This window comes from Clytia hemisphaerica, unplaced genomic scaffold, assembly GCF_902728285.1.
Source record: "Clytia hemisphaerica strain Z4C2 unplaced genomic scaffold, Clytia hemisphaerica genome assembly, whole genome shotgun sequence".
In the NCBI taxonomy this organism is placed as follows: Eukaryota; Metazoa; Cnidaria; class Hydrozoa; order Leptothecata; family Clytiidae; genus Clytia; species Clytia hemisphaerica.
The window spans coordinates 1,391,760-1,413,082 of NW_027103587.1; the positions used below are offsets into that span (position 1 = coordinate 1,391,760).

The 21,323-nt window shown below is 35.2% G+C and overlaps 2 protein-coding genes across 2 annotated transcripts in view; one reads left to right on the forward strand and one right to left on the reverse strand.

The window, feature by feature from the left end:
- LOC136801446 (spatacsin-like) overlaps positions 1-10,380 on the reverse strand; it is a 60,596-nt gene extending 50,216 nt beyond the window's left edge. The window contains exons 1-8 of the mRNA XM_067058086.1: positions 10,046-10,380; positions 4,902-5,086; positions 3,974-4,219; positions 3,695-3,745; positions 2,929-3,473; positions 1,559-1,709; positions 1,183-1,371; positions 168-490 (exon numbers count right to left, since the gene is read on the reverse strand). Coding sequence (XP_066914187.1) covers positions 168-490; positions 1,183-1,371; positions 1,559-1,709; positions 2,929-3,473; positions 3,695-3,745; positions 3,974-4,219; positions 4,902-5,086; positions 10,046-10,236 — 1,881 coding nt within the window. The 5' untranslated portion in view covers positions 10,237-10,380. The remainder of the gene's footprint in view (positions 1-167; positions 491-1,182; positions 1,372-1,558; positions 1,710-2,928; positions 3,474-3,694; positions 3,746-3,973; positions 4,220-4,901; positions 5,087-10,045) is intronic.
- A 7,234-nt stretch (positions 10,381-17,614) lies between these two features.
- LOC136801448 (uncharacterized) lies at positions 17,615-20,875 on the forward strand. The gene is made up of 3 exons (XM_067058087.1): positions 17,615-17,907; positions 18,493-18,779; positions 19,758-20,875. The coding sequence occupies exons 1-3, from the start codon at positions 17,801-17,803 to the stop codon at positions 20,711-20,713; spliced, it is 1,350 nt and encodes a 449-aa protein (XP_066914188.1). The 5' UTR covers positions 17,615-17,800; the 3' UTR covers positions 20,714-20,875.
- Positions 20,876-21,323: the final 448 nt, after the last annotated feature.

A 21,323-nucleotide genomic window follows, 5' to 3' on the forward strand; every position in this document is an offset into this window, starting at 1 on the left:
TATGCACCATTGCAATGTCTTCAACGAACCCAACATCTTATTGGTTGTAAGTGACGTATTGACTGATCTTACGTCACTTATACAAACAATAGGCTGTTGAGTCCGTGATATAATGCCAGAAGACATTGCAATGGTGCATATCATTAATTTCGATCCTCTTTTCACACCTCTTGATCAAGTTTCTGTTTCTTTGGTATCCCATCAACCACATCTCCATCATTTGCCTTCCTACTGGTCTTAATGTTGAGATATTTGCGAATTATAATCAATTTCTCCGTAATGTATTTCATTGCATCTGGTATATTATGCAGAAAGTTGAACCCATATTCTCCAGGATCACTTGTGGTACTGTTCGACCTCAATATGGGTAGATCTTCTTTGGAATGGTAAGATTCCATTTCCAATGCAAAAATTCCATCTTGTATGAGATCGTTAAAGTATGATAAACAAAGCTTTAAAAGTGATTCAAAAAAATTCTGTTTGTGTTTTCCTGAAATTAAAGTGAAAAAAAAAATTATCAAGTAAATCAATCCTTTCATACATCTTGAGTAAAAGATTTAATGGTACAGAATCTGCTTCTTGGTTAATTTTGAAATTTATTCTTATTTTAAACGTTTCGACCTCAACAGAGTACCATCATCAAAAAAATTATATAATATATTCAAATCAGTAACGAAGAACTCTCCTTGAAAATGAGAAGTAATTATCAAACTTGCAAGCAAAACAAATTGGCTGGTTCAACTTTGAGGCCACTTTTATGACCTCATCCCCAGGTAAGCGGTTTTTTAGAAACATAAGAGCCACCATTAAATTTGACTGAGGTTTGGATGTTCTTAATTCCAAGCTTACAAGCTTAGAATCTTTAGGCCTTTTCATAATTTATTTTGAGTGCAGCAACTGCCTCGTTTTGAAAGCATTACCAAATTGATTATATCCCTTGAGTCTTCAAGTGATATTTTTTAAATAGAGCGAACTCCTCTTTGAATCAAATACCATGGTAATATTTTGAAAATAAGTGCTCGTGACACATTTTATGAAAAAGTCTATTCTTAATGAATAGTTTGGTTTATCTAAAGGCATGAAAGTAACTCAAAAACGCATCTTTTTAATTACTAAATTTCAAATCTGAGGTTTAGATTGTTCTCAATTTGTTCTTAAGTTCTGGAATGTATATAAACGAACCAGTTGAGCAGGATTTTAACGATTTCATCAACATTTCAATAGCAGATACCATTTCATCAGAATTTATATTTTCAGTGTACGATCTTTGTGAAGTAAAGGATTTTGAAGGACTTCCACCACTACTTCCTCCACCACCAGCGTTGAATGATGATGATAGTTCACCAACACTCCTCCAATATCGAGTGAATACTGAAAATAAACGAAAGCAGAGAAAGAACTATAATCATGAAAATAATGATCATCCAGCAGTTCAATTTTGCTAATAAATGTAATAATGCAATAAACTGTTCTCAAATAAAATCCACCCTCTAAAAGGTTCGTTTATTTGAAACAAATAGCTCTCTATATATACAGACAAAATCATCTTTTCTCATACCTTTTTCTCGACTTTTCAAAAAGAAGGCGACGGTTTCGAACTGTCTGTGTTGTAAACCAACTTCCAAAGTATGCAATGGGATGCTGAATTGGTCCCAATTGTTGGTTTTACAAATCACCTCTGCTTGGTCAATACCACTATACTGAATAATCTGAAAAAATAAACGAAGAAAGAATATAAAAATAAAACACTTCAAACAAAATTATGAAAAACATTGACAATATCCATGCTTTTTTTCTATAAGACGAGGACAATTTAATTTGTTGTTTTACGGGCCAAGCTACCCAAAAAAGGGTCAGTCGTTTGATCGGCGAAAAAATAGAAATAAAAGTAGAAAAATCTCCTAAAAAGACAGCAAAAACTACTACATCTTGATAAAACTTTAAAAATTTGGCAGTCTGTAAAGCAATGAAAATAAAAATGTACTACCAAAATCAATTTTATCTTTATTTCGATTTTTTTAAATTCCAGGGTCGGTCGGGCCCGTAAAACAACTAATCAAATTGGTCTCGTCTTAAAGAAGAATTTTATAAGAACAATCAGACTCGATGCCAGAAAAATACTGTGTCTGGAATGAACAAATTTTAGGTAAATGGAGGGAATAAAGCCTAAAATTCTTCAATATTGCCCTAAAAATAAGAACAGGATGGATAAGAAAAATATCCGAAAATATTAGTCTTAGGTATTATTGATATATAATATAAGTGCTGGAAAATTTAGAATAAACGTCAAGTGAAACTTGTGAAATTCAAGAAAAACCGTTTTTCCAGACTATAATCGGCTGTTACGGGTGATTCTTACATAGTTCCTGCAAAAAAAGATTATTTCATTTGAAAATCAAATCATGTTATCTTGGACATTGCTATCATTAACGATTTCAACTTAGTGCTAAAAATCAGAAACAACGAATGATGAACCTTGAGAAAATCAAAAAAAAAAATGTTTCTAGGATTTTTTATCCATGGGTATTTGGTTATTGCCATTTATCTTTTCCAAACTCTGACTAAAAACTAACGAGTCAATGCCGAAAAACGCTGGAGACAGACGAAAAGACGGACGGACATACAAAGTTTAATTTATAGAACCTCCAGATAGGTCAAAAAGGTGTACGCTCTTTAGTTTTGAAATCACAGACCCTTGCAACATCTTATATCACTACCAGTAATTTGACTGAGGTTCAGCTGTTTTTATTCTTTCCTAGCTAAATGTTATTAACGCGTCATTTGCCTTATTTTAGGGTTTTTTCTTTGTTTTTTTTAAATAGACCCAAACCATAAACATTACATTAGATTGTTTCCTATTGTTTCTTATTTTTAAACTAAACTTCTGCCAAAAATCTCTTTAGAAGAACAAAGTGTTTAAAATCTTACAGTATCAATTAGTTGTTCTTGGTTTGCATTAAAGGTTGGTATTGTTATTGAGTGGATGGAAATCAACAAAGTTGGGAAATGTGGATTATTGCTGTAACATAAACATGTTTCGGTGTCCAGATCAAGTGAATTGAAAGTATTATCCATAGTATTAAAGTAAACGAGGCATTGTTTGTTTTCCTGCTCTAATTCATGTCTGTTTTTAGGTTTTAGTATCATCATTATAGATGTGTTGGAAGCAACCAAGTTATCGCACGTAAGATCTCTCATCGATTCTTCAGCTGGTGTAGTTGAAACTTCAATAGAAGTATGTTTCATTTTTCGCCTTCTCTTTCCAATCTTTTTGCTGTCACTCATATGTCCAACCCTATAGCTCCATATATTTGGCCACTTTTTGTTGGAAGAATCTGGTGAGTTGCCTAGTAACAAACTTTTGTGAATATGGATGGAATGGATCTGCAAGGACTCATCGATTAATACCAGTTTGAATTGAGTTGAGTCAAAGGTGGCATCTAAGTGTTGCACATCATACAAAAGAAGTTTATCTGGAAAATCAAATGACAATAATGAAAACTATAACGGTTTTACTGCATCAAAAAATTATCATTCAAATTCAAGCAAAATAAATCGAGGGAAACAAATCAAAAATATTTTAACTTGGAGCCAGTTTGCTGTGCAAAAAAAACTCAAAAATCGTGCTACAGTTCAAAATTACCTTTATTACAATAATGATTATAATTGTTCAAATCATGTCATTAAATTTTACCTTGCAGATTCATCTGTAAAACAACTTCAAGAGTTTGTGCAGCAATAGCATCTTAAGTAAATTGAAATTTAGTTAAAGTTAAGAATAATAAGCTCTCAAATATATAATCATTCACTGCTTTCATTTTTGAAATTTAGACAAACTTAAACAAATCTTTTCATTATTGTCTTGCTCTATCCAAAATATCTATCACAATTATGACTATTTATGCTAAACCTTATTTTGTGTTAAAAAGGATATAATTTATTTCATTGCAAAAAAATTCAAACGAAAAGATACAGAGGACCAACTGCTCAGATATACAGAAAATGATATCTTCAACTCTCTTTGCATGGGTCACATCATTCGAACCAAGGACATCCTCCTTACAAACCTGCATCATCTCTTGTACAAAAGGTTCATTTGTTTTGGATATCATGATTTGTGCAATGTATTGCTTGTTAACAAGACATATCACTGAGTGAGTTTCCCCTTGACTGTCAACTGAAGCTGAGACTAGTGATAAATCACCAAGCTCTGGTATATCTAGAGTGGGTAGTAAAAAATACAATTGATACTGAGCCCCTCAGCCATGTCTGAAGACCAATGATTCTATAAATCTATAACAAGATAAGACCTGGTTATAACTATAGTGAACATTATGGACAAATGTACAAAAAATGAAAATGAAAAAATGATTGATTGATTACAATCTATCGGCGGGGGGGGGATTTGGCCATGATGCTAGTGATAGATCGTTTTTCAGCCAAAAAAATAAAATTTTTCAATGAAACCTTAAAATGTATTCTTATTAAATTCTATAAAGGCTTGAGCCAAAAATGCAAAAATGCTTGAGCCATCTTTTAACTATGATTGACTTTCGGGCTCCGCGAGTTTATGGTTACCTTTGGCCAAAAATCGAAAAACTAATGAGCCAATTCGAGAAAAGCTGGTAAAACTAAACTAACTAACTTAAAAAAATGGGTTAATTTATAGGACCTCCACCTCACCGGGGTAGCTCCAAAAATATTTATTAGCCAATTTTTCCCAACTTTTTAGCCCCCCTCACTTTTCATATTGGCCCATGAAAATCAATACTGATTGATGGTAATTCATCAGATATATCCAACACCTAAAATCATTGTCATCAAATAGAAAAAAATTGATTTTTGCAATTTTTACAGACATTTCAAGAAATCTTAAATTTAAATAAAATGTTAAAAGATACCTTTTGTTGCCAGTAAAAATGAAGAGCCAATCAAAGTGACAATGGAATAGTTCAAGGTGTCTTTTGAAATGTTCAATTCAAATACAGTGATGTTGAGTTCGTGATCAACAATGTATAAGAATTGACTTTGAGTCGGTGAATCCAAGACTCTATCACTGTGCAAAGATGAAGCTCCCCAAACAAAACTATAAAAATGAAAAAGAAGTCATATTGTTCATCTAAGAAAAAAATAAAATCAGATGGCTGGCAAAAATGTTTATTAAAAGCTTGTGAATCAGTTTTCTGCTCGCAAAACAATGATAAGTTAATATCTAGTACATGAAAAGTGTCTACTATCAGGCTATTGTGTGGAGTCATTACGTAATGTTTTCACCGTTTGTGTCAAAATGGTATCAGGCCTAGCAAAAATTCTATTGATATGACATTGCATCTACGCTGCACACATCCCCTCTTATATGTTCTGATATAAGGGATGCGCAACGTGTATATATAAAATTCCTGTCCGAGAGTTACCCCTGCTTTGTATTTTTGAGTTTTAGAAACTCGATTCCTTAGAGAGCATTGATGTTGACCGCTGATGTTACATAAATAATATATAAAATACATACTATTTTACTGATATGATAATAGTATAAAAGTGTTTGATATATATATATCAAAGCTATTTTGCAAGTTAAATCTGGTCTGTATAATTCAAAAATTGAGAAAGATTTTTAAGCAGATTGTGCGCTATATGAGCTTCAACCGCCAGAAATGGCAGAAATAAATATATTCTTTTTTTTTCACTAAAAAAGCTTTGGAAATTATTTTGATTGCTATAGATGCAGTTTACAGTTGGAGCAACAGGTTGATCACACTTGTGATATTTATTGCTCTGACTGGTATTTGTTGGGGGTACTCCTTTAGGTACAGTACTGTATTCCATGGATGGACTGCATGTTTTATAACTACCCAAATTAATTAGCTTGATTATTAAGTTTTATATGAGATCATTCTCAGATTTCTTTAAAATTGAATTTTAAAGATTTGAATGCCTTTGAAACTAGGGAGGTCAAAAGCCACGATCTTTTGCGTGCGCGAAAGGAAAAAAAGAGATTTCTTGTTATCCTCCCTTCATATCTTTACCATAATCCACTCAAAATGATCCATTCTTTTTTGAAATCAGGAGGAAATTTATCAGAGAACACAATTAAAAAGGAATGAAGTCGATTGCTCTTCTACAATTAAAGTTCTCACATTTCCTCTAACCTAGCTAGATTTTCAAAAATAAAGCTTGTTTTCCCCAATTTTAAAGACTTCACTGTCGATTGCAATTCTAAAAATGCAGGTTGAGAGATTTTCAACCTCACGCACCCAGACCGCATAGGTAACTCATCAGTTTTCTGTAAACTGGTACAAAGTGATTGGAAAGTTATCATCACATTTGGCTAATCTTTGGATATTTAACTTAAGTTATATGAAACTAATGTCCTGTGGAATTTGCTTTTTCTCAGACGGACACTACCCTGTCAACGCACCAAACTGTACGAACACCGCACACACACAAAGTTTGTTGTTGGATGAGGATACTTTTTCAGTGTAGCTGGAACCTCGATATTCCAGGATTAGAAAAAGCTATACCTGTTATCTTTTTTCTTTAAAGAATCAACAAGCCATCAACATCAATAAATTACACACATTTCCTCAGAAACTTTTAAAATTATCTGCCATTATGACATTCTTGAAGCTGTTCCGAAATTAACCAATCGGCTTATGTATCGGAATTCCTATGGGAGTTCTTTTCCGAGATTTGTAAAAAAGCTAGGTCGGCAAAAAAACTTTTCCCGGGGGTTTGAGGAATAAACAGAACTGCTAATCATTTCTTTTTTATTTAACCCATATATTTAAATTTGTGCTCAAAAATACTTGAATAAATAAGTTAATAATACTTAATATACTATTTGTATCTCTAAGAAAATAAACACTTACAGAATGACATAGTTTATCATTTGAAATACCCCCGTGTTTGGACCATTCTATCATGGGCGCAAATTAGGCCGGAAACTAAGTAGCTCCCTCAGTGCAAGATTGCCGCCTCATCTTTATTCGCCTGCGCAAGAACGCAAGCTAATCATTTTTTCTCGCGCGCTCAAGGGGAAAAGGTAATAGACCGGCAGCTGAGGTCACAAAAAAATTGGACAAGGTGCGAACAATCCCAAACCACTTTTAATTGAAAATATACAACCTGAATATCTAGAAACTATCAACCGGAGTTGTTGAAATTATTTACCGGACATGTCCGATAATATTTTAGGACCTGATGACGTCATGCGTGCCCATAGGCTAACTGAAAAAATTCTGAGAACCAACATAGACATATTATATACCGATCGAAGCGTTTTTTAACGTAGATTAAGAAAATGGTCAATAACCATATCTGAAAATTTTGCTATAAAAAGTTAGAATGCTTTTCCTTTATGTCCGTAACGCCAATTTTACCTGTCCGAGAAGAAAAAAATCAAAAATTCAAACTTATCAAAATTGAAATCTAAGACCTCCATTCGAAAGCTCTCAAAAATCGATATAGAAGACTTTTAAGTGGATATATATAATTTCTCAACCTAACTCGAGAAAATCGATCCTAAAGAAAGTGTAAATCTGACGTCATTAAAACTTCGGAAGCTTTTAACTTTTTATTATCAAATTTTCAGATAGTTACTGACCTTTTGCTTAATCTACGTCAAAACACGCGTCGATTGGTATATAATATGTCTATGCTTTTTTTCATAAAAATTTTCATTTTGCTTGTGACGGCATTAAATACGAAAATATTTTCGGACGCGTCCGGTAAAAATTTTCAAACTGTCCGTTTGATGATTTTGTGTTCAGAAAGGTCATATCTATTGAAAACAACTGTTTAAAGTTTGCTCGCAAACTTTGTAGCTACTGCACTTTTTTATGTGACCTCAGCTGCCTGACTAAAAGTGATCAATATTCTTCAAAGGAAAAACGTCAGAAACAAACCCAATAGTGAGGTCAGGTAGCACATAAAAACGTAAGAATACTTCAGATGGTGATTAAAGCATGAAATTTGGCACAGATGATCCTTAGAGGGTCTAAAGCTTAATTTTAAACAGTAACACCAAATTTTGCCACCTGGCCACCTGCCAGATGACGTCATCAGGTGGCTGGGCAAAAAAATATTTTTTTGAAAATATATTCAAAATCTGATGTTTACAGCGGAAAGAGCATGAAATGCTGATAAAAATTGAGGTATAAAACATGCCTTGAAAATCTTCCTATCAAAAGTTATGGAGGTTGAAAGTTTTTTGATGACGTCATCATAAGCCTTTCCAGGCAAAACTTAAAAACCTCGTAATTTTGGTACAAATTGACCAAATTTCATGTTTTATACATGAATTCATATCAAAATTCATTGCTTTTTCTGATTCCGATGTTGAAATACAGAATACTAAAACTTAGATTTTGAGCTTTACAAGGCAAATCAGCAACGCAGCGTTCTCCCTTCAGGAGCACAGTGTACAACCAACTAATTTTTTTAGGTATTTTAAGCCTTCCTATGTTGTTTAGACCCAAGCATCAGATGGAACTTCAAATTTTGACATGGATTCATGTATAAAACACTAAATTTGGTCAACTAGTTCCGTTATTACGGGATTTCAGGTTTTACCTGGAAAGGCTTATGATGACGTCATCACTAAACTTTAAACCTTCATAACTTTTGATAGGAAGATTTTGAAGGCATGTTTTATACCTCCATTTTCATCAGCATTTCATGCTCTTTCTGCTGATACCATCAGATTTTAAATATTTTCAAAAAAATAAATTTTTGCTAAGCCACCTGATGACGTCATCTGGCAGATGGCCAGGTGGCAAAATTTGGTGTTAATGTTTAAAATTAAGTTTTAAACCCTCTAAGGATCATCTGTGCCAAATTTCATGCTTTAATCACCATCTGAAGTATTTTTGTGCTAACAGACCTCACTACAAAGCAAAGACCAAAAGATGTATTTTGTTGTTGAGAATCGATCCTGTGAAGATGAAAAAGTTTCTGCTATGCGTTTTTTTTGGAACGCTGAAAAACTCTAATTTCTATCTTCCTTAAGGCAAAGAGGTTGCAAGATTTGGGTAAGCGAGGCAAAAATCGCTAAAAAGCTGGTGAAATTGTAATCCTCAAAAAATCGAAGTTCCAGCCTCACTGTTTTTAACACCGGACAATCTCAACACCGGACTTGAGTACGGTGCGTCTTTCGAGTGACTTGCTCCATGTGTCAGGACCCTCCCAGCACTCCGGAAACGCACGATGCAAAAACTACTGTCTTCACCAGAAGATTCCGGAGTACTTCCAGTGTTCGGGGCACGTTTTTCGCGCGCTTTTTTAAAAATTTCAATATTTTGACCAGCGATGCTTGCTAATATAGCTAATGTGACAAATTCTATTTCATTGGCTGAACCACATCCTCAAAGTATTTTAAAAGACAAAAGGTTTTCGGTGTGGCTGAGGGATATAGACCTTTTTTCAAAGAGGCCACCCTGTTGAATAATTATGTAGTCCAGCAGAAAAACAATGATAAAACCATGCATAATTATTACAATATGCATGATACAGTAATTATGCATGGCTCTATCATTGTTTTTATGGCTGGACTACATAATTATTCAACAGGACGTCCTTTTTGAAAAAAGGTCTATTTTTTGGCATCAGATAAAACACTGGACTGTCTCATCACTGATGCGTCGACAGGGTCGTAGATAGACAAACGATAGACCGGTCCATCCTGTTTTTCTATACTGTCAACTGCTCCAACTTAGGACTATTTGAAAAAACATGGGACGGCAATTTGGCAACAATTTCACCAAACCTCCAAAGTCATTTGATTTGAGTTTAAAAAATAATACACGATTTCTCTTTGGCACGCACCAATGATAGCAATACAATAAGCTTTTAAATTCCAGTCTGGAATTCATGCACAGTACGCCAAATAAATTTGGCGTGAAAATGTCCTCAATTGGGTGTAACCTTCTTGATCCTCAAAATATCTTTGCCATGGATTCCACACTGGTTTAAATTTAAATTTTAGCAAACAAATTTGTCCAAAGAAAAAAAATATACACTTTATGATTGAACTATTTAATGCTCTTACTTGTTTGTCTCAGTCGATAATACATCTTCTTTTGAACATCTGCAATGAGCAACAACAAGAATATTGTTCTCAACATTTAGTGCCAAAAATGATCCATCATTCGATGACCTGGCTTTTGCAACAGATGAGAACTTTTCCTCTTGATTCCAATACTTCAGAATTGGAGTCACTGTACTTGAAAGTGTAGCCATTGCTTCTAATATGTGCTTATGTTGATAAAATGCATTTTAAACAGTTAAAGTGCAAAAATGATTCGGGTAAAAACTCATGGACTAAAAGTAGTATTTGTTTGAAATCCTTCAAAATCAAAAGTGAAAGTGGTAGCCTGGTGATCTAAAGCGTAAACTTTATTTACCGTCTAGTTATTTTGTCACCGCAGGGAGTGCAGCCGCCTTTTGCACCTTCCCCCGCCCGCCGCCTCCTCCTCGAGCCTAGGCCGCCGATGAATGATTTTGAGAAGGTTTTCGAAATGACGAGGGTGTGCCACCCAATTTTTGAAATTCTCAAGTTTTAGGGTCTAAAATCGAGGAAAAAAACCGAAATTTTGTGAAGAGGGGATTCTTTCAAAGAAAAACAGCAAAGCTTTTTTATTGTATACTATACTATTATGGCGCTAGATAATACCCTACCATTGTCTGTTTTTCGAACGCTTTAGATTACGAATATTCTCTGGCATCTATCAGTAGTGTAACTAAAGCCTGGAATACATGAAGTTGCAGAGATAGCGAACAATATAAGCATACTCACTCTCAGTCAAGACCGTCTCAAATGAATCCAACATTCAATCCAACATTTCAAATTTATTGTTGGACGAAATGTTGGACGAGAAGTCACGTGGAAAAGTTGTATGAAAAGTCATTTGCGCAAAAACGTCAAACATTTTCATCCAACATGATTACGCAAATGCATCCAACATTGAAACCAACATAAAAGTGACATCAATCTCATAAAAAATGTTGGATGAAAAATTTGACGGCGATCAAACTTCATCCATCATGATTTCCAACAATTTTCTTAAAAAGTTGCAATTTTATGACTTGCTCAAATGAACCCAACATTTGATCCAACAATAATGTTGGATTAAATGTTGAATTCATTTGTGCTGGCCTTCAGACGTTGGTGGGACCTTGAAAGATATACTTTTCGGTAATTGACTGGGAGCCTTGCGGCGATGCAGTTATATTTTCAAAAATATGCAAGAAAAGACCACTATCGGATTTTTGTAAAATGTCTGTTTTAACAACTGCCAGCTCGGAACATTTTAAAACTTCAGAATAGCTTCAAAAGATTTATTACAGATTTCTGTAAAATATTTGCTTCTCTCGGGCTTTCATCTCGAAAAATGGCCATATGAGTTACGACTACTGTTTTCCGATACCTGGCAGGGTATTGTTTCGGGGTAAAATCTCATCTCTGGCCTTACTGACCATTATTGACTTGCTCATTTTCACCATCACTAGCGTAGGGTATATCTTACTCTTCATTAAACTAGCCGTATTGTATAAGGGTTGCGAAGCGATCCAGACTCAACCTCTATTCGCAAGTTGCTAGCAAAATAAGAGACACTCTAAAAATCCCTCTGATAAAGCCGCTTATAGAGACAGGGTCGTAAGAGCCTTAATGCCCCAAACACACCACATAATCCACGGCGGCACAACACCCCCGCCGCCCGCCCTCGCGCATCGCCCTTTTTTTCCTTCTAGTTATTCTAGTGGTGCCTTAATAAAATAACGATATTTGTCGAACGATCGAACATTTTTATTCGAATCACGAATCGTCTGTCGAGCGAAATCATCAAATCAAAACATAAAAATAAAACAAAAACAAAAATGTACAAAGATGGCTTGTTGGTTCTTGGGCAGTTTTGATTTATTTCTTGACAAATTCGACAAATTTGATTACCTCCGTACTTCTTTATCATAGAATATCCACTTGGTTTTGCAAGGTAAGTTTCATTCACTAAAAGAGCACTCCTCCCGCGCGACTTGTAAAAACCTCTCATTGATTTACCTTATTTGATACTTGCTGCTAAAAGTCAAGGGATGATGAAGATCCTTTCTGTCACCGTTCAAACTAATTTTTTTTTCATTTAACAGCAAAATAAACATTTAAAAACGAAGAACCACTGCTTAGATTGCTTAGATGCGCGTGCCGCCCGCGCATCAATTTGATCAACTTCAGATTCTAAGTCCGTGTTTCGGCTTCCGGTAATTTTGTTGCTGTTCACTGCTAGGGTACACCATTTTAAAACGGCATTTTTCGCAGTCCTAGCTACCAAACCGAGAAAGTTTTCGTGGCTTCAAGCCAAACCATTCAAGGTCATTTTGATAAAATCATCGGTTTGAAGATGTGATTTATAGCAAATTTTATGGCAAATTTTCGCTTGGGATAGAAGTTAAAGGTGCGTGCGTGCACAATATAGCAAAACTGCTTCGCTCATAAATTATTTTAGAAGAAACCCAGATTGATGATTGGAAGGCTTGGGGACACGAGAATGTTGCATTGCACCAATGCGAAAGAACTTCTCGTGTCCCCAAGCCTTAAGGATCATCCGAACATACAATAGCATTTATTAATAAAGTTTATCATATAAGCATTGTATACTATATATAGCGACTATATTGCAGTGCTAGAAGCATACGGTTATACCGGCTACGGTGCGCAAGGTTGTGGGTTCAACCAAAGTGGCAATTTCAGTGACAATTTTTATAATTTTATAAAATTACGTAATTTACGTTTGAAGGAAAACTTTTCTTGCAAGGTCAAATTAATTTCTAATTGGGCCCTAACTTTCCAAGAGTGCCAATGAGTTATTTTCCATGTCGTAAGACGTAAGACTGAATCATTTTAAGAAAGGGCTAAAAGATTTAAAGCTTGGCGCTTCAATGTAAGAAACAATACTTTTTAACCTTTGTCTGACCTCATCTCGAGTATGCACAGTCAGTTTGGTCTCCAATACTACGCAAACACGTCAATTTGCTTGAAGGAGTGCAAAGACGCGCAACAAGACTACAATCATGGTTAAAATATATTGAGAATTTCCGTTAATTTTAACGTTTTTTTCAAGATTTTAAGTTCCAGCGAGAATTTTGGAATATCTCTTTATTTTAATCGAATATTTCGATTTGGAAGGGATTGGCAGACTTCTAGGCTATATTCTGAACCTTATTGGACTATTTTTGAGCTTTTGGATCCTCAGTCTTAAGTCTAACGTTAAAACTCTACCCTTCGAACCTACTTTAGAGCACTTACAAATCGATTGTGGTTTCAAAACTTCCAGGTGAATTTCCCTTTTTTCTCAAATATTATGACCTTGATTGTAGTCCAAACGTGTCGCAACCTTTTGTATAGCGAAAGACTTAAAATGCTTGACCTACCAACACTGGAATTTCAAAGACAGTTCTCTGATATGGTGCAGGTCTACAAACACCTCCACTTTTATGATAAAGCAACATTACCAGACAAACTGACTAGTCGGATACGCCCAAACGGAAGACACACGCATGAACTCTCACCAAACTTCGCGAATGACGGCTTCGACGGAACACAAACCAAATTCTTTTATTACAGGTGTGTACCAGTCTGGAACAAGCTACTAAGTGATGTTGTTTCAGCAGATTTCATCAAGTCATTCAAAGAGAAACTTAGATGCATGGAAAACACATGGCTTGAAATACGATACAAGAAGAGTTTCAATAAGATCGGCTAGAGACCCACTGTGAGCCGAACTTGTAGATTTCTGTAATAATATAAATGAAACTACAAACTTCATTGCAGCTACAACTCTCCAAGGTATCCGATATCTGGATTAAAAAAAGAGGTCCACCAGATTCTCTTAGAGAGTTTTGGCCTTTAGAGTGTTCCAGCGTGGTGTATAATGAGAATCTGTTTTCAAAGCAAACTGCTTAAAGTTTAATTTATTTCCCGATAAACCTATAAAAACTAGCTCAATATAACCGATACCATGATGTTCTTACCTTCACCACCCGGGGGGGGGGGCAGCTGGGCAAAAGGACCGACGGGTATGTGCGGGTTCTATGGGTACCTTTTCCAATATGTTTAAGATGCACTGTAAGGGCCGGAAAAGCTAGAGATACACTGTAAGGGTAGAAATTTCAGAAAATTCTTGAAAAATCTAGATATTTTGACCAAAAATGCTAGAATTTTGACCATTTTTTGCACGAAAAGGATCGAAAATTTTGGGGAAAATGCACTTTAAGGGTATGATTTTCACTGATATTTGCTGCACTGTAAGGGTGCAATTTTAAAAGCCAATTTTCGGGTCGGACTGAAATTGTAGTGTATGTGGGACAAGGTTTTTCGGTGAGCAGGGGGGGGAGGGTTCCCATCGAGGCTGTAACACAAGGGTGTATTTTTGAACATTTGAGGTTTCATGCTCTTCTTTTCTTTTTACTTAGAGATCAATGCCTACTGCTGTTATATGTTCTTTTAACTTCTCAGACAGAGGGGGAGGTTCCCATCGAGGCTGTAACACAAGGGTGTATTTTTTGAACATTTGAGGTTTCACTATATGCTCTTTCTTCTTTTTATCTAGAGATCAATTCCTGTCCCTAAGTACCTTCATATGCTCTTTTTAATTCTCAGACAGATTCAGGTACACTAGTTTTGAACTTTGATGTTTCAATATGTTACACATTTCTTTATTGAGCCCAAACGAGTGAGTGGGTGTGTATTAAATCGTGATCTGAGTAAACACAAAGACAAAAGCTCCGTTTTTAGTCTCCCTCTTCCTGTTCTTAAGTACATTTTTCCCCTAATTATTCAAGTGGTACTTATACGTTTTTTAGAGAGACAAACACGCGATATTGAACACGAATATTTTAAAAACTTTTTAAAAAGTTCACAGTTCAGCCCTTTAGGATATGAGAATTTTAATGAAAGTTTGACTTTCAGAGGCCTGAATTTGAACAACCCTGTCTCGCAGCCCCGTTGGGGATCAAAATCCCAGTGGGGATAGAAATTCTAATAAAAATCCAATGGGGATGGTTTTGGAGTAAAAATTGTAAACATGGAATTTCGAATGAGGATGAAATGAAAATCAATTTCCCAGTGGGGCTGAAATTCTAAGGTATTTTCCCACCGGGAACGAAATTTTTACCAAATTTTCCAGTGGGGCTGGGGTCCCAGTGGGTCTGTGACACATGAGTGTATTTGACAATAAATACTGAGTCTCGTGAGTATTACTTTCTATTAAATCAACATATTCAACGTTATAATTGAAAAGAAAATCACTGAAAAATCAAACTTATATTAATATAAACTCTTGCGCTATTTGATTATGTGATGGGTTATTCCGTCGAAATTTCAACCCCGATTTAATCACCTCTTTTAAATGGCGTACAAGTTGTGGCGCTGCTAGATCTTTCAAAAAGCTTGCTAAGCATTCAAATTAAAGAATTTCTGGTGAAAATACAAATTCCCTAATTCTTTAAGAGTAGGGAGATGAACAAAGCGGTTGTAAATAAAATCTTCTTAAAAAACCCGCAAATTATGTGCCGGCTGATTGTTTTTAGAATGTTTGTAACTTTGGTGCGTTTAATTGTTGAGCAAAATTATAGGCTGTACACATCCCCTCTGATAAGTTTTGATATAGGTCAAATATGATATATATCAAAACTAATTTGGGGATGCATGCAGCCTAGCAAAATTTTGGAAAGATAGCCATAAGAAAGTTACTGGTCATATCCAGTCTAGCATGAGCAGCGTACCCTTCTCCTGGAATAGCTTTAAAATTTCCGAAGATCTTTGTCTACTACCAGTTACTCGACCCCACATATCCGAAATTTTTGTTTATTCAAAGCTTTCCCCTTTGATCTACTCAAAACTCAGTTAAAATTCCGGACGGATTCACGTTGTCCCGGTTGTCCCAGAACTTCAAATAATCGGGAGACTACTGTAATAAAAAAGATATATGTCGAAACCCAAAATTGAACATCAAGTCAAAAAAAAAGAAATGTTTTCTTTGTTACACATTTCACATTTCGGACCCTTAGAGAGGTTTTCCCTCAAAATCTTAAAAATATGATCCTATGGGAGATATTTTTCAAACATTTTATTTTAATTGGATCCCTTCAGAGAGTGTTTAACCTTTTGAAGTTTGAAATGTAGAGTCTTTTAGGGCGCGTTCACACTGGAAGGTTTCCTTAATTAAATCTATCAAAGTTAAACAAAGAGATTTATGATGGATGAATACACTGGTTTATTACAGTTCTTTGTAGGTTCACGAGATCTATTATAACACGGTAATTGATTTTGCTTAAGGCTTCTCATTGGTTGATTTTTTATTGAGAGTTTCGATTTCACCTGTGATTGGTTGATATCTATACATCACTTGAAATCCGCAAACATATTTGTTCTAATGGTTTTACTCATTAACTGCATTCATCTTACACATCAACAACACCGTTTGCACTATTTCTAATTTTTTCCTCAGTTCATTCGTTTTTGAAATCGTAAAACTTTTTGTTCACTGCACGCATTCTTTGTTTATGCTTCCTTAATAAAATCTTTTGTTTTAAGGGAAGCCTCTACCCTACCCTTAAGACAATAGATGTTCATGGTTAAATGCACGTTCTGTATTGTAGTCAACAAAAGATTCTCCTAACTACATTTTTATTAAGGAAGGTCTGTAGTGTGAACACGAGCTTAGTTTACATGTGTCTCTTGAGTCCTCTTTTGTTTAGTATTCCCTTTGTTTCGAGTATCTTTTGTATTCCCAAATTGCATTTTATATGTCATTTGTGATTCCTCTAGGGAAATTAAGATATGTTTATTAACTGTAATTTTGTACATAGAAAATCAGTTCAACATTGAGAGACGTGAGTGAGTGTCTTGTGTGTGTGAGAGGTTCGTTTTACTAAAGTTTAATTTACTATGCGTTGTCGTCTTATTTCGTTCATTTATGGTTTTGTAGCATCTTAGGTATGCTTAAGTTCAAGAATTGGTGTTTCCTTTTACATTTTCTGGTTTCCGTAAGCTAGGTTCTTTTTTTTCCCATGAAAGCTGAGATATTTCGACCAGTCAATTTATTCAAAACATATTCGTCCTCTGTTCACATAGGTACTTTGACTGCACTCACATAGCTGGGCACCCGTTTAGGCGATGTGCTCTTTCCTAGCTACTTCTTTCTAATCGGGTCCTTTACACGACCCTACCCGGACTATGAGGAATTTAAGAGTTTTAAAATGTTAGCTTTAAGTAAAAAGTCCAAAGCTTCATCTTTTGTTAGTTTCTTTTACATTTGCTGTACTCTTGGTGTAATTTTGCACCAAATTCTTGATAGCGTGCACATTGTTCAGCTGTAAGTGCACATTGCGTGTCAATTCCTTGTAAGAGTATTCAAAGTACTTTAAACGAAACGACATTTAAAAGCTTCCGAAAAAAGGAGTACTTAAATTTATCGTTTCACCGCAAAACAAATGCAATGTCTGGATAATACGCTCGTTACGCGGAAACCACAAGTTTTTTTCCTTCTTTTGCTCAAGCTGCTCAAGTTGTTATTTGTCCAAAAAAATGCCAAAAGGACTAAGTTCGACGAGTTTGGTTTTTGGACACCCCTTATAAGGCTAATATTATTTCAATATGCTCTTCGTCACCCTTGTTTTAATATGGGCGTGTGTCAAATTAAATGAGACAAATTTTTCGTATAAATAGAGGCTGAAAAATCTTTCAAATCATTCAACGCTTCTCTGAAGACAGCAACAACAAAAACAGCAACAACAACAACACAGGAAGATGAGCTCAACATTAGGAGTTGCAAAATGGCTACCAAGTGATCGTTCAAAGATTTTGAAATGGGCCAGAAAACGATTGGCCAATTATAAAGCAAAGAATCCAGAAAGGTAACAAACCAATATTATATTCTTTTTGGAATGAATTCTTTCGGCTGTTGTCATCTTGATTTAGACCTAATAATCTTGAAAGATTGTTCCAAACAAAACTTTTTTCCACTTGTTAAAACTTAGATAATTGGATTTGAAGTAACTATGCTTAGTACATCTAATGAGCACATCAAATCGATTTTTTAATATATTCGTATTACACGCATTTTTATAGGCTAAAAATCGGCCAAAACCTACGATAACCTAAATGGACTCTTCTAAAAAAAGAATATCGGGGTAGAAGATATTTATCCCCGGACCTGTGAATTTTGACCCCCGGACAACGGATCCTACCCCCGGACAAGCATCAGTTGAACTCCCCCTACCCCGAAATTCAAAATCACCCCTAATTAGAGCAAGTTTGCCCCTAAAGCAAGGCAAATTGTGCAGATATTTCACTACCCTCTTACAAAATATCCAATTTATCCTCCAACCCCCCCCCCATGTACAAAATTTTCTGGAAGAGCCCAATAACACTAACAAACTTTAAAAAGGCGACAAAATTTCCAATTTATTTTGAATAATTTACTTTTAATAATATCTTAGATATGCTGCATTCAAGAAATACTTCCCAGATGCTCAAACTGCTGACGAAGAGCTTCAAGAGTTTGTGCGAAATGCATCTTTAATCAAAGTTATAGTCGATAAAATGGCTTTCTCTGATTCCATTAAAGAATTGATTTATGCAATCGGTACCGAAGCAGATGTTGGGCAGTTGGTTATTGAAATGTTTCGACAGCAAGATCATCCAGAGGCACTCGGCCCAGCTGATATGATACTTCTTTTGAGTGACACCATCCGAACAACGCCTGATTATGTCGATAATGAATCAGGTACGAATAGCAATTTTTTTCAATAACAGTAAACATCTTTGCAGGATTTTTTCATTTTGTTTAATATAAATTTTTTTATTAACGGGGAGTTAGAAAACTACACTTAGATTTCTTTCCTCCTGACACTCTGGGACTTCTTACTGGTGCTTTGAGCTGTAATACACCCCTGTGTCACGGTTCCAACCCGAGTGGAAAATTTGGAAAAGAATTTGTCCCCGGTGGGAAAAATACCCTAGAATTTCAACCCACTGAGAGATTGACCTTGATTTTATCCCTATTCGAAATTGTTAAAAATTGGACTCCAAAACCATTCCCACTGAAATTTTTAACATTGGAACAATAGAATTTTTGTCACCATTGAGATTTCAATCCAAATCTTTATCCCCACTGTAAGAAAATTTCACCGTGGCTGTGAGACAGGGGTGTTGTAATTAATATGATTTAAAATCTCAACTGTAAAAATATCCTTTTCCAATGATAAAAGAAATATCCTTTTCCAATGATAAAAGAAAGAAGGCGTGCGTATTCGCACGAACACCACTTGCCTTGTATTCAAAAAATTACCATGGTTATTGTCCCTCGAAAAATGAAATAACTTTTTATAAATAGAAATTAGTTTTAATAAAACCCGGTGGGAGTTAATCATTATGGCAATAATTTCAAAACGAGGTAAAGTGATGCTCGTGACGTAATTGATGAAAAGGTCTATCAATGATATGATTTTCTCAAGTTGTGTGCTAGTGCAGCGCAGGAGTAAAAAAAGTTGTCATTTCCTTTGTTTAATAATTCTGTGTAAGCAAATGGTAGGAGATTTAAAACTTTAAATCATGTCCTTAAGACATTTTCAATCCATGCATATTAGCTCAACAATTTTCCTCTCGCCGGATCACAAGATAAGGGTATAAAAGACCGTGTACTGGCTTTAGTTTAATCCTATTAAATGATAATTACATTACACAATTTCATCCTCTTTTACAGACATTCAAATCCCATGTCCAGTTGGTGCCCTTTTGACATACGCCATGGTTACTCCTGCTGGATATGCCGCATTCTTGAAAAGACGTGTAAACGAGCTCTTCAGGAATATCTTGAATGATTACCAAAAGAACTGGTTGTTAACATCAAATTCTGTTGATAAACTTGCTGACGTTGAAAATGGTTGGTTTACACCACTCGCCCTATCAGAGATGCCTAATTTTGACGATGACTTTGTGTGTGATCCTAACGCCCCACATAAAGGCTTTAAATCATTTGATGATTTTTTCACACGAGACTTGAAAAAAGGTGCCAGACCAGTAGGTGGTGAAGATGACCCAAATGTTGTTGTAAATGCTTGTGAAAATGCACCATATGGAGTGACCTACGTCGTCCAGAAATATGATGCCTACTGGATCAAGTCTCAACCCTATTCCGTCGCATATATCTTGGACAACGACCCATTAATGGAGAAATTCATTGGTGGAACTATCTACCAAGGTTTCCTGAGCCCACACACCTATCATCAATTCCATGCTCCAGTATCTGGTAAAGTTGTCGTATCAAGACTGGTGTCTGGTACTTACTTCTCTCAACCATACTACACTGATAATTCTGCCAATTATATCGCAGCTCAGCCTTATCTTGCTCACGTCTCCACTCGTGGTGTGGTCATCATTGACACTGAAACTGCCCTTGGTCTTGTAGCCTTCGTGCCAATCGGTATGGTCGATGTATCGACCGTCGATTTAAAAATTCAGCCAAATCAATATATCAAGAAAGGAGAGAATATTGGTACATTCCATTTTGGTGGATCTTCACATGTTATCCTGTTTGAGAAAGGAAAGGAATTGGCTTTCGACCTTCAAGGAATCAAACCAGATCCACTTGGCAACTCGTTTTTGAAAGTCAACACAAAGCTTGCTACGTTTGTCCCACCAAAGCAAGGAAAAAAGTAAAGACATTTTTCAAAAATATATTTTTCATAATGTATATTTTTATATAGTTCAGTTGTTTAACCTTTTTTGACTGTTTTTTTTTCCTTTTTTATTCTATCATTCTTAGAATTCTTAAACGTAAATTTTTTTCTTAAAATAAATTAAATGAAATTTCGAATCTTATTCTAAAAGTGTTTCCAATTCTTTTCAAAGACCGCTATTCTCTGTTTTCTTTTAAATTACATTGTCTGAACATTAAAAATAATTTTGATGCCTCGCCCAGATTTTTCCTCGACAAATGGTCAAAATGTGTGATAAATTTGGATCTGCAACCAGAGGAATGTAAAGAGATGGAAAAACAGCTTTCCTGATTACTCAAAGTTCAATGATCAATTCTATTGAAAATTCTATTGTAAAAACGTTGATTAGGTCATTAAATGATAGTCTAGAAAAGACGGCTCGCCATACAAATCGGACAGTTTCTACATGATTTGACGATAAAAATGAAAATTTGTTTTTCCTTTCTTGCCGATTACTTGTTCAATTTTTAAGAATAAGGAGCAATATATTTTTAGCAATGTACAACAAAAGAAATTATTAACGCAATGCTATTAAATTGGTTCTTGTAAAA

What these genes read in the sequence shown, in the direction of transcription:
- LOC136801448 (XM_067058087.1), top strand. Translation starts at nt 17,801, where the DNA reads ATGAGCTCAACATTAGGAGTTGCAAAATGGCTACCAAGTGATCGTTCA. An exon ending in AAAGCAAAGAATCCAGAAAG is followed by an intron (nt 17,908 to 18,492) that starts GTAACAAACCAA and finishes ATAATATCTTAG; the next exon opens with ATATGCTGCATTCAAGAAAT. An exon ending in TTATGTCGATAATGAATCAG is followed by an intron (nt 18,780 to 19,757) that starts GTACGAATAGCA and finishes CCTCTTTTACAG; the next exon opens with ACATTCAAATCCCATGTCCA.